The 12,356-nt window shown below is 40.0% G+C and overlaps 1 protein-coding gene across 8 annotated transcripts in view; it reads left to right on the forward strand.

Moving 5' to 3' along the window:
• zranb3 (zinc finger, RAN-binding domain containing 3) overlaps nt 1–8,770 on the forward strand; it is an 83,024-nt gene extending 74,254 nt beyond the window's left edge. For 6 of the 8 annotated variants that reach the window (XM_077550492.1, XM_077550501.1, XM_077550507.1 and 3 more), the window contains 4 exons: nt 1,484–1,624; nt 1,847–2,039; nt 5,579–5,710; nt 8,332–8,770. In XM_077550492.1, the coding sequence (XP_077406618.1) occupies nt 1,484–1,624; nt 1,847–2,039; nt 5,579–5,710; nt 8,332–8,430 (565 nt within the window). In that variant the 3' untranslated portion in view covers nt 8,431–8,770. Of the gene's footprint in view, nt 1–1,483; nt 1,627–1,846; nt 2,040–5,578; nt 5,711–8,331 lie in introns of those variants that run through there. The other 2 variants (XM_077550536.1, XR_013289189.1) reach the window with 2 other exon arrangements.
• Nucleotides 8,771–12,356: the final 3,586 nt, after the last annotated feature.

Below are 12,356 nucleotides of genomic sequence, written 5' to 3' on the forward strand. Positions count from 1 at the left end.
AGTAGACTTAATGAAAGTTTTTTTTTGTTTGTTTGTTTTTTTTTACACCCACTTCCTTGCTCCTCAGGCAGGTCACTTCTTGACTGGCTACATTTTATTTCACATCATAATTCACGGAGTCATAATTTCGGCGCCGTCGGCTTTCGTCACACACAGAAGATTTTTGGTCGTAAATATCAAACATGTTTAGTATTTAAGTTTGTTTCTCCATTGTCAGGACAAATTCACTCTTAACACACCTCAGACCACAGGATAATCTTAAAAGATGATCTTGTAAAAACACAAAATAATCAGTCATTTGTCATCCTTGGGTCGTTGGGAAGGTGCAATAACGGGATGATTGATCTTTGTGTGTGTACCAGGCCTCAGGCAGTTTTTGCCTTGATTTTTTTCAGAAAGGAGAGAAGAAACAACAAGGAGGTGGATGTAAATAAGAATAAACATATCAACTACCCAAAACACAAAGGGTAACAGTGCCAGCCTTTAGCCTAATTTGAGAACTCACCTCCAGCTCACGCATTAGACTAGGAAGTCCACTTTCACACCACCTCCATTTCTATTTCTGGATTTTTCCATAATAAATAGCTCCAGTTTCTCATGTACACTCTAACAAGAGAATTGTTGAACCAATTTAAGATGAACTTATTCAAATCCAAAACTATATAAATAAATGTTTTAATACTTTGTCATTCACTCCCAAATATGTTTGTTTTTTAATGCTATAACATAACAAACACAACTTTGATGCAGCATCTGGCCTGAAGTGGTCGCTTAAAGCACAGGTAGTTATTACAAAAAACGCCCAGCAGGTGGCAGCAGAGTATAAGAGATCAACCTGGGCCATGTTGAAATGAGCTCTTTTTCCCCATTGTTTTCAACAGGTTTGTGAATAAATTATTAAACATATATTTATAATGCTAATTGATGCAAAACAAAAACAGATATAATATACTTTTTTCTGATTAAAGAAGAGACTCTTTCCTTTGGTAGGTTCCATGTTTTATAGCAATAGAACACATTATTCTGTGGGCCTTGACAAATCAGTCAAAATCCAGTAAAACAGCTGTGAGCGAAGGGGGTTGCTTCAGTGAAAATGGCTGGGGGTGAATGAGTTAGTTGAGAATTGTTGGCCAACTTAATAAAATTGCTTTAAGTGGTAACACATCATTTAATTTAATTTAATCAAAGTGAATATATGAAGTTTAATGCACTCATAATTAATTAAACTTAATATATTCACTTTGGATTAATTTAATTAATTAATACAAGACTTTGGATTAATTTAATTAAATTGTGTGTTACCACTTAGAGCAATTTTATTAAGTTGGTCAACATTTCTCTGTTTAATCTTAAATTGGTTCAACAATTCTCTTTTTAGAGTGTAGCACGACATGCAGCAATCTACTTTATGAAATGAACCATTCCAGCTGAAAGAAAACAGTTGTTTGTGGTCAAGCGCTCATACACTATATGCATATTGCAGCTCAGGGAAGGATGTTGACGAGCAGCCATCACCAGCTCTCCTGCAGGCGGTGGACCGCCAGGGCGTCCCTCTGTGTCTGTCCTGCCACCAGGCCTGCTTGACCACCGGCGGGGCCTGGGACACTCGATTTTGCAGCTACACGTAAGTTCATAAAAGGCAGCTAAAATGGCTACATGAAATTTGACCTGTTGTAAAGTGTGGACACTTTGGAGCTCTTCCTCCATTTTCAGTTTCTGTAGGTGGAACCAGGTGTCCCAATCATTTTGTCCGTATAATGTTTTATTGACTCGCGGCTGGTGTTTATCGTAAACGTTCCGTCAGTCCATGTGTCACACAGACATTCCACATTCTCCGCCCCCGTAGGTGCCAGGAGGAGTTCCAGTTGCGCTCCAGTCAGACGTTCATGCGCTCGCGGGTGCTGGAGGCGGAGCACGGCATCTGCCAGCACTGCGGCCTCCACGCCCACGAGCTGTTTGTCAAGGTCCGCGATGCGCCGCCGTCCCAGCGCAAGGAGATGCTCGACAACACTTGGCTGGCACAGCTGTCGCTCAAACAGGTTGGAGGCCAGCACAAAACTATAAATACGTGATGCGCGTGCACACACACTCACTCACGTAACACACACACACAGATTGATCTTGGCGAGCTGGGGCCAGCTCCCAGTAAATGGATTGCAGGGCCAATTGATTTTCCTTCCAGTGCCAGACCCTGACCAGTAAGCCTGTTTGATTTGGTTGGCTGTTATCCTGCAGTCCCTGCACCCTCCTCATTGCCTGCTTCTTTCGACACACACACACACACATATGTATGTTTATCCCCCCGACCCTCTTTCCAGTGCCGCCGGCAACAGCATCAGTGTCGATCGATGCAGCGAGCTTTAGAGGAAACAAACTCAGCCACATGATAAGACGGCGCGGTGGTGGAAAAGCCTGAAGATTAGTGCCTGATTCTTTGCTTCATACTGGGGCTTCTTTTGTCTTTCCTGCTGCACATCTACGCTTCACCATGTGAGCGTTTCCGCCTCTTTGAGTTTGTGTGAAGGCAGGCACGTGTGCGTGTGGTTTGTGAACTCTGCCCCTGTGTTCGGGCCCGCTCTTTATATCTTCTGGGATCAATTCCGTCTCGCTGCCTTAATGTCAGCAAAGCAGCACTCAAATTGGGCAAATTGATTTTTGGTGCTCAACTCCTTGTCAGGCTTCTCTTCCATCATCTTTAGGTCTTAATTGATTTCTGCTCTTCGTCTCTTCAAATGTGATCAATAATGTTGCTCTTTTGTGTTTTCACACTGCTTCAAAGTGAATCTGGTTCCAGAATCCTTCTAGCTCGGGTGCAAAGTGTGTTGGAATTCTGCACTAGTGAGACAAATGTCAATACTTTCTGCCCTCTAGTGGTTCTTCTTTAAACTTCTTCCAGGTTTGGTATTCTAATCCTGTCAAGCAGAAATTGTCTGTTCATTCTGATAACGAACTAAATATTAAACCCATTTAAAATAAATTAACTAGAGAAGAAACCACATCAAGTTATAAAGCTGCTCAAATTTTTTTTCATTTATTTTCACTTTTTGCCTGGAGTGTAACAATTTGGCCTGGCGTGTCATAACTGTCAGCTGTGCATGATCTGCAGGGGATCAATGCAGCGCAAGCTAGCAGTATATTGGCCACCACTTTAATAAGCTATTTACAGGAAGCTTAAGTAAAAGATAAGGATCGGCTAATGCTGATGATTAATGGCCATTGCACAGTTGAACGCTTCCCCTTGTTTTTTTAAGTTATTGCAACTCTTCCTGGCACTTCAAATCAGACATAAAAAAGTTGTATGTATGTATTTTGCATTGTACAGAAGTTTAAATTCAAAATAAATAATTGCAGTAGCTATGTTATGATAGATTTTGATTATTTAATTTTACTTTTTCAATTAAAGGATGTAATTTGAAACGTAAAAACAATGTGTTCTTGTTTGTGAAGGAATATTGTATTTACCTGAGAAAGTAAAGCAGAATTTTTTTTTTAAGTCCCTGTACAGTGAACATTAATTTGTCTTGCAAATTTGGCATACCATAAACAACATCACAGCCAAATTTGATTGATTAAAAAAAAAAAAGGTAAACAAATACATAAGTTCTACGCTGAATATGCTAAAATCACATTCCGCTCAACTGTCAATCAAATACCATTTCTGAAGTTTGGAAAAAATATGGGGGGTGAAAAAGGATGCTACTTAATCTTGCGTCTTTTTTAAGCTTCCACATAACTACATGTTTGAGATGCATAGATATTAGGCGTGTCAGGTGATTAAAATGTTTAACTGTAATTAATCGCATGACTTCAGTAGTTAACTCATGATTAATCAAAAATTTAATATCTTCTTAATGTACAATAAAATGTAAAAGTTTTCATACTCGTGTTAACATAAAAGTGAAAAAAATGTTAAACTAGTAGAAATATGGCTGCATCTTTTTCATTATTGATACAGTAATTTCATAGTTCATAAAATTTAGTTAAAATTAAAAAGATACTGTACTGTAAAAAACGAGTGTGATATTGATTTGTGTTGTGGTCATTTTTCTGCCACTAGATGGCATCATTGCATTTGTAAGACGTTGGTGACAGCTCAGTGCATTTTTCTTATCATATTAAGAGCTACCTAATCTTTAACATGAAGTAAGTTCTGAAATTCTGCACATTTTTTCAAATTGTAAAATACAACTTAACCCCAGTCTCCACAAATATATGCTTTATAGTTAAATTTATTACTACAAAATGTTGACTGGAATTCCCCCAGTACATGCTTTTCAAAGGGTGGTCATTAATTTGCGCGTTAGTGGCATTAAAGGAACTTTAAATTAACTCAAAATTAACCCGCTCATTTTGACACCCCTTTTCCTTTAAATTAACTCAAAATTAACACACTCATTTTGACACCCCTAATAAAAATATCTGCTTAAACGCCTCTGGCTGCTGGAATACTGAACATCTTACTGGGTTGTTGCAGGTCGTTTTCATCCCGCGGCAGCAAGGCACTCGAAAGCGGCCAGGTTGACTAGCCCAGAAGCAGAACGCTAGCTGAAAACGCCATGAAAAGTCAGAGCACAGACAAAGTATTTCAATAGCTTAAGCACTATATAGTACATCTCAACAAATGATAACTCAGTAGCTCAAATGTTCTCATCAATTAGCTTTACAATGTGTTTGCAAGTTCTTTAAGAATTTGAGATCTTGACAGATGCACAGTGACAGTTTGTCCAAGTGTGCACATCGGCTTACAGCCACAGATGGGGTTATCAAAGTCAAGCTTGTTGAGTGACCACTACACTAATGGTTCCGTGTGCTTGCGGTATCTTATGGTTCCTAATTCTCATGAATCTGGCGCTGGCCATTGCAAGAAGTGCAAGCAAGAATGTTAATTTCCTTGATTGGGATTCAAAGCCCTGCTAGCGCTAGCGGAGGAGGTCACAAAGCAGCAAATTGCATCTTGCGTGCTTTGACAGGAAAACAACAGTCTGCCGTTAGGCTGCTTTCATCAATCTCAAGTTCAGACGTTAAAAACAAATGTGGTAACATCGACACTTACCTCATTTGAGGTGCCTTTTTCAAATTCATTTCATGCCATCATCACAGAATTGCTCAAATTATAAAATTCCAAAAGAGATTGTTACATCTACACTTCTCCAACTACACACAACTTCACATTATTTGTTTTTTTCTGCATCGTGTTGCCATGAGTGCTCTCTTATTTGTTTTTCCTCTCCAGTTCTGATGATGCACATCTGCAATGTGCCTCTAAGGTGCGCATATCTGCTCAATTGGAGTGTTTTGCTGTGTGTGTAGGTGTGTGTGTCATAAAATAAGACTTCAGGCGAGTGTAGCGCTCAGCGAGAGCTAAACACATCACGGCTGTTGGGAAAAATCAACTTGAGCATAGATGGATGGTTTGGGAGGCGAGTGCAATCACGGCTTGTTTTTGGCAATTTGCGGCCGTATGAGAACATCTGAGGGTGTTGCTGCATTTTTTTTCATTCTGTGTGTGTGTGTGTGTGTGTGTGTGTGTGTGTGTGTGTGTGTGTGTGTGTGTGTGTGTGTGCGTGTTTGCGTGCAGCTGAACGAGATGATCCGTGCTCCGGTGGAAGGCGATTTCTGGCAAGTGGACCACATCCGTCCGGTGTACAGCGGAGGAGGACAGTGCTCTCTGGACAACTTGCAGACGCTCTGTACCGTCTGCCACAGAGCTGTACGTGCATCACGCAACACGACTTTGGAGACAGCTCTCTTTTATCCTGCGTCAAACAAAGTTGCATCCCTCATGTTGAGGATCATGCGAGGTGGCAGTAATGTGATACATGGTCAGCCTTCTCTGGCCAGTAATAACATCCCAGCAGGCGGCTGTGTCGTGGTGATGTATAGCATCGCTAGCAAAAGGCCGCGCGTGTGTATCTAGTAATCACACGCGATTCCTCAAAAGAGACATTAGAGAGCAGGGATGTCAAAAATAAAAGTCTCCTCTAAAATGTGCTTTAATGTCACACAAGCGACTGTTTTGATTTCGTCCGGGTCTTAAAAGTGTGTCTGTAAAGTGCCTTGGCCAAAATACCCCACGGATGCACAAATTACAGCAGACTTTCCGTCCTTTTTAGAGGCTCCTTGAAAGCCGCCTGCCCGCTCTACTAAAGTGTAACAACAGCTTACCAGGGAATGCATCTGTTATGAGACCACAACCGTTGTTTTAAATAGCTAAATAGCATTTACTCCCAGTCATTTTCACTGAAGCAACCTCCTTCGCTCTCGGCTGTTTTACTGGATTCTGACTGATTTTGCAAGGCCCACAGAATATTGTTTTCTATTGCTATAAAAACATGGAACCTACCAAAGGAAAGATTAGAGTCTCTTCTTTCATCGGGGAAAAAAAGTATGTTTCTGTTTTGCAGCAATTAACCTTAGAATATAGCTAAGTTTCTTCATTATTCTCAAATCGGTTTAAAATTGTGGGGAAAAGATCTTTTTGCAACATGGCCCTGGTTGATCTCTTATACTCTGCTGCCACCCGCTGGCCGTTTTTGTAATAACTACCATTGCTTCAAGTGTTCTCTTCAGTTCAGAGGCTGTATCAAAGCCTTCTGTTTGCTCTAGCATACATTTAAAAAAAACATATAAATATGTTTTTGGGACACTGGTAATATTTAAAATAGAATGTATTTATACGTTTTGAGGAGCAAATTAGTTAAAGGAGAATAAATCCCCAAATTTTCTTTACAATATATTTTGATTAATAATAAGTTTGTGGAATATGAACAAAGAAGCTAAATCTAACTGTTTTTATTTATATCAGGCGACAGCCATTTTGCTTGTCAACTGAAAATGACATCTCAGTCAGCTCAGATAAAGACCAATCACGGCTCAGCTGTTTTCTGAGTTTGGCCGCCCCCCCCCCCCCCCCCCGAGACGAGTGGGTTTGGCTGCTTTATTCATATTCCACAAACGCATAATAAACAAAATGCCGTGTTTAGACTAGTGAGGAACGTTTGGGGGTTTGATTGTATGGTTAATAAATAAAAATAAATTTTAAAAAATATTTATATATTTTTTTTAAGTTAACCACTGTTAAAATTACAAATTGTGTCCAGCTGTAATAACTAGGTGCCAAAATGAGTGCATTCATTTTGAGTAAATTTAAAGTTCCTTTAAAGCCACCATTTTTTTAACGTGCGATTAATGACTTCCCTTTACTACCTGTACTCGGGGAATTCAAGCCGCAACGCAGCATGTTAAAGATTACATAGCTCTTAATATGAAAAAAAAAATGCACTGAGCTGTCACCAACATCTTACAAATGCAATTATGCCATCTAGTGGCAGAAAAATGACCCCAACACAAATCAATATCATACCATTTTTTACAGTACAGTACCAGGGATGTGATTTTTCCGCTAATTCGCGGAATTCCGCTTTTTTTATCTCCCCAAAAAAAAAATATTCCGATTTTTTATTTTTTTTTTATTTTTATTTTTTTAGTAGTTCATTGTGTATGCACATGACTCCGACAGATAACATCTTCTGCTATAACAAAGACATTTGTGGTATGCTCTAATATGAGTTACTTTTCATTTGGTCATGATACAATTATTTGTTCATGAAATTTGAACTCTTCAACATTATTTATGTGTTAACTTAGTAATCACATTAGTTAGATATGATGATATTCTCAGTGATAGTTTTTAAAAGCAAAGGCAGTCCAATGTTTTTGAATGTGACTGATTTTGAGTTGACTAAAACTGCCATTTTATATGGGATAGTTCAATATACATTGAAAATTTATGCTGTTGTTTTGTCTATTTCTTTGTCATGTGAGTGCATTGAAAGTACTTAAAAACACGGAAAACCCATGGGCCCCCAGACCCCCGACTAAATTTTCAGATAGTTTCACTTTGGTCAAATCACATCCCTGACAGTACGTCTTTTTAATTTTAATTAAATTTTATAAATTATTATGAAATTACTGTATCAATGACTAAAAGATGCAGCCATATTTTTTATTAGTTAAATATTTTTTTTCCATTTTTATGTTGAGTATGAAAACTATTTTGTTGTATATTTTATTGTACATTTAGAACAGATATAAAATTTGTTAACTATTGAAGTCATGCGATTAATTACGATAAAAATTTTAATCGCCTGACACCCCTAATAATAATTGATGGGCACAGTGATAAAGAATTAGGCCTACCGCTTGTGCTGGTCAAGTCTGCTTCTTTTTTTTCCAATCAGTCTCACTTTAACCATATTGCACTGAGCAGGCATGACAAAAAAAGAAAGTTGTGTCAATAAGAAATGATTGATTTTGTTTGCTTTTCCCCAGAGAACGGCGCAGCAGGCCAAGGAGAGGAGCCGGCTGAGGAAGAGCACCGCAGCCAACAAGGTTGCGTTAGACATCAGCAGCTTCTTCATCAAGAAATGATGCTCGTCGCTCACTCAAGTGCGATTGTTGAGTCCCGACTGGCACTCACAAGATGCATTATGATTTTTTTTTCTTATTGGAAACAAAAGGCCAAACTACTTTGTTATCTGAGCTTTTTTTTTATGGCAATAGCAAACAGGGACAGCAACCATATCCACCCTCATCCCCGAACCATCACAAGTGTAGGGGGGGTTTGATTTATTGCAGCCCCCTTTTTGTTTGAGGCATAAATGGAGCAGGTTGCTTCAGAGATGCTCTGCTATTTTCAGATTTTGCTAACTTTGTGCAACGTTGCAGGTGAGCCGGGTGATAAATTAAAAACGTAGCATTCAACAAGCAACGGCTTGTTTGTGTTGCTGTTTGGAAGATAGATGACGATCTTGTGGAATAAGTGCGGTTTTTTATGAACCTCCTGTGTCTTTCCCTCCGTTCTTCTGGCGCTTTGGCCACAGTTTGGAGCATCAATACAAGCAGGACGCATCGGACGAGCTCGCAAATGGTGTCATCGCCTGCAGTCTGAAACATGATTGCCCATACACCGCGCTCCTCTTCCGCTGCACTTGATGTTTCCGAGCAGAGCTGCAGTCAGTCAAGAGGGCTATGTTTAGAGGCAGCGAGAAATGAGTTACTATGGAAACAAGGCTCCAGGTTCAGTGGTGTCGAGAGCATTGAATGTGTTCTTGTGCAAGTTATACAATGAGCCAGACAGACATCAGCGGCTCCGATCAATATCAGCGGGATCCTGTCCAAGTCAGCCACAATCCCGCCTCCCCCCCCGCTTTTCCTGACGGCCACGTCCAACTCGGAATTCAGCAAAATTTGCCGTCACCACAAAGTTTGGAATTTTGCCTGTCAGCTTCAACTTCTTGGTTAGAAACTTTGCGGGAACCCCCGTATATATGTGTGTGTGTGTGTGTGTGTGTCCCCCTAAGGCTGCTCCAGGTCTCTACTTAATAAGGCCGCTGTTCCTCCGCTGTCTAAAACGACAAGCTTGGTGAGTAATGAACAATGTTGCAGGCAGCCTTCCAACAACAACAGGTTTCAGTGTCAAGCCCCTGTCAGCAGCCGATGACTCTGATCGCATCTTTTATTGCACCCAAAAGGTGCGTGTGTGTGTGTGTGTGTGTGTGTGTGTGTGTGTGTGTGTGTGTGTGTGTGTGCGTGTGTGTGTGTGTGTGTGTGTGTGTGTGTGTGTGTGTGTGTGTGTGTGTGTGAGCACAAATGAGGTATAGAGAGGGATGCACTCCATTGACATGGTGCACAAGGTATCTGCGAGATGTGTGACGGTCACATGGTGCCATAATGAGGCAGTGTCCCAATGAAGACGTATCTTCTCCCCCGCAGGGCATGCTGGGTTAAGAGCAGCGCTGCAACCTACGCGTGTTTGACAAGCTGTCAACGCAGGCAGGTGGGACACATGACAGTCGTAAAGATGGACTCACATCAAACGAGCGACCACCAGGGTATTTGCCTCCTGTCTCTATAGCCCCCCACCCCCACCCCCTCCCCGCTGACTCTCGCGCATTACAATCCCAGGGAAGCAAAGATTTTTTCCCATCAAGTACAATCAGCATAATTGCAGTGCAGATTTACATAGCAACCAGTAGAGTGAGACGACCGCTTGGCCATATATAGCTTGAAACATTCACGTGGTTAGGCGATGATGCTATGGTAACATTGCTTGAAAAGCGAGGAAACTATTTCACACAAAACAAAAAGACACTTGTTTGAATTGCAGGTGACAAGTGGGATTGATTTCTGGGGCAGTACCTGGTGATATATCACACCAAATGTTCTTTTTCGAGTTTGCTTGCGCCTTAGAGCAACGTTGATAATAGGAAAAACTATGTAGGCGTTAGGAAAGCAAAAGTTTACAAGACATTTTTAGAATCGCTGCAAGCTGTTAAAGAACAAGCTACAGGCCTGCTATAACTATGGTCCATGTGATTGACCATTTTGTATCTGTGTGTAACCCGGATCTATTCATCTTACTGCTATCGCAGAGCCCTTGAGCCAAGGACCAAACATTATATGATCATGATCATTTTGGTGTGCATCACAGCTTCTATAAGCACTGCACACATTTATGGACAGCATTCACACTCACAATAAAATGGCTGCCCTGGTGTCTCCATAGCAACCACCAGATATGCTTATTGCTTTTATTACAAGCCAGTGAATAGTCCTACTGCTTTTAAAACAAGCTAAGATAAAAATGACTCTTGTTGTAACTGAGGCAAATGGTCACAAGTTGATTTTGCTCATTGCATTTTCTTCTCAAAATAGATCTTGACGGTGAGCCAGCAAGATCGCTTACAAAACATATATATGTATATATATATATATATATGTGTGTGTGTGTGTGTTCATATTCACTGTTGTATTGTGCATTTGAAGTTACGTGTTAAGGCTCATTAGATTTTAAGTGGCAGACTTGCCAATTCTGTCATATTTAAAGAGCATTGTATGGCATAGTATTTTACATTGACGGTCTGAAGTGTGAACTTAGCATTCAAAAAAACTAATTTGACCCCCCCAAAAAAGAAAAAAAATGTTTTTATTCAAAAACAGAACATTACTTCATATTAACGTGCAAAAAACTAATGATTCAGTTACTGGTTTGCTCCGTAATGTCAAGAAACAGCAAAAATGTTGATCATTGTTTTCTTATTTTTGTTCAACACAAAGCTAATCCGTCATGCCATGCCGTGCCATGGTTTGGACAATTCTAAATTAAACAATATGTCTAAATGATTAATTTATTTTCAAAAATAATTATCAATTAATTTGATCATCAATTTCTTGTCAATTGATTCACATCTAATCTTCACGTACGTATGTCAGTAGACATACAAAACCAAGAAGAGCTAAAGACTAGCAGTATGTTGATGAAAGGAATACATGAAAAACTAACCAGCTATTGTGTGAAATGGTTCATTTAAACTCTTCCCTCAAACAAATTGTCAATTTATGATGAGCGATTATGATTTTATAGCACTTTTTATGAATATTTTTGCATTTAGTACAGTATCGGCCATTTTGGATAGTCAGGTGATTATCGTCGCGTGGGCAAAACACACATATAATGGCCGCTAATGACAACAAAGCCACTGACGAGGAATTATTGCGCCCCATGGCGGACATCAAAGGTGGAATTACTTCCTATAGCAAAGAAGCACTTCTTCAAAAGCAGTACAGCCACGTATGACTCGCCAAAGATTTGTGTCGAAAGCCAAAAGCCGGATGAAACTGGCCAACTCAAGTCAGAGTTGGAGACCGTTTACAATTTGCGTGTTACAGAGGCTCAAATTACCAGTCAAGTCACCATTGACATTGGTTACTCTGGAAATATAATTTGTGGACGGTCCCTAACCTGGACGGTAAACATCCGGGTGACTTTTTCTCTGCTAGGCCAAGCTACATGTTGTGTGCTAACTGCGCTTTAGCCCACATTAGGAGACCGACTCTTCACACGGAATGACATGAAACCTGACGTGCTGAGGATTTTACTCTGATCAGAATTGGTGCAGTAATTGGGATAGAAGGCGGGTCTTTTTCTTGCCCATTACGTTAGCAAACTCCCATTGAAATGAACGAAGGCGGCTTTCGTTTTAAAATGAACAAAGATCTTCTTTAACTTTGTAAGATATGTTTCATGTTTTAGAATGTAATGTTGTGTTGAACTGTGTTAATAAAAGCATTAGAAGGGAAAAAAAGCGGCTTTCGTTTACGCACCGGATACTTCATCACAATCACGTGACCAGGATAATGGCGTTCACCACGGTATGTTCTTATTTTGATACTTAATCGGTTTAAAAGAAAATTCTGAGAATAAGATGCCAGGGATATTTGCACTTTTACTCTTTGTACACAATGCCTAATCCAATACTGGAAAATGAATTATAAGTCTTGTATTGTTTCAAGCT

The sequence above is a fragment of the Vanacampus margaritifer genome, chromosome 1, assembly GCF_051991255.1.
Source record: "Vanacampus margaritifer isolate UIUO_Vmar chromosome 1, RoL_Vmar_1.0, whole genome shotgun sequence".
NCBI lineage: Eukaryota > Metazoa > Chordata > Actinopteri > Syngnathiformes > Syngnathidae > Vanacampus > Vanacampus margaritifer.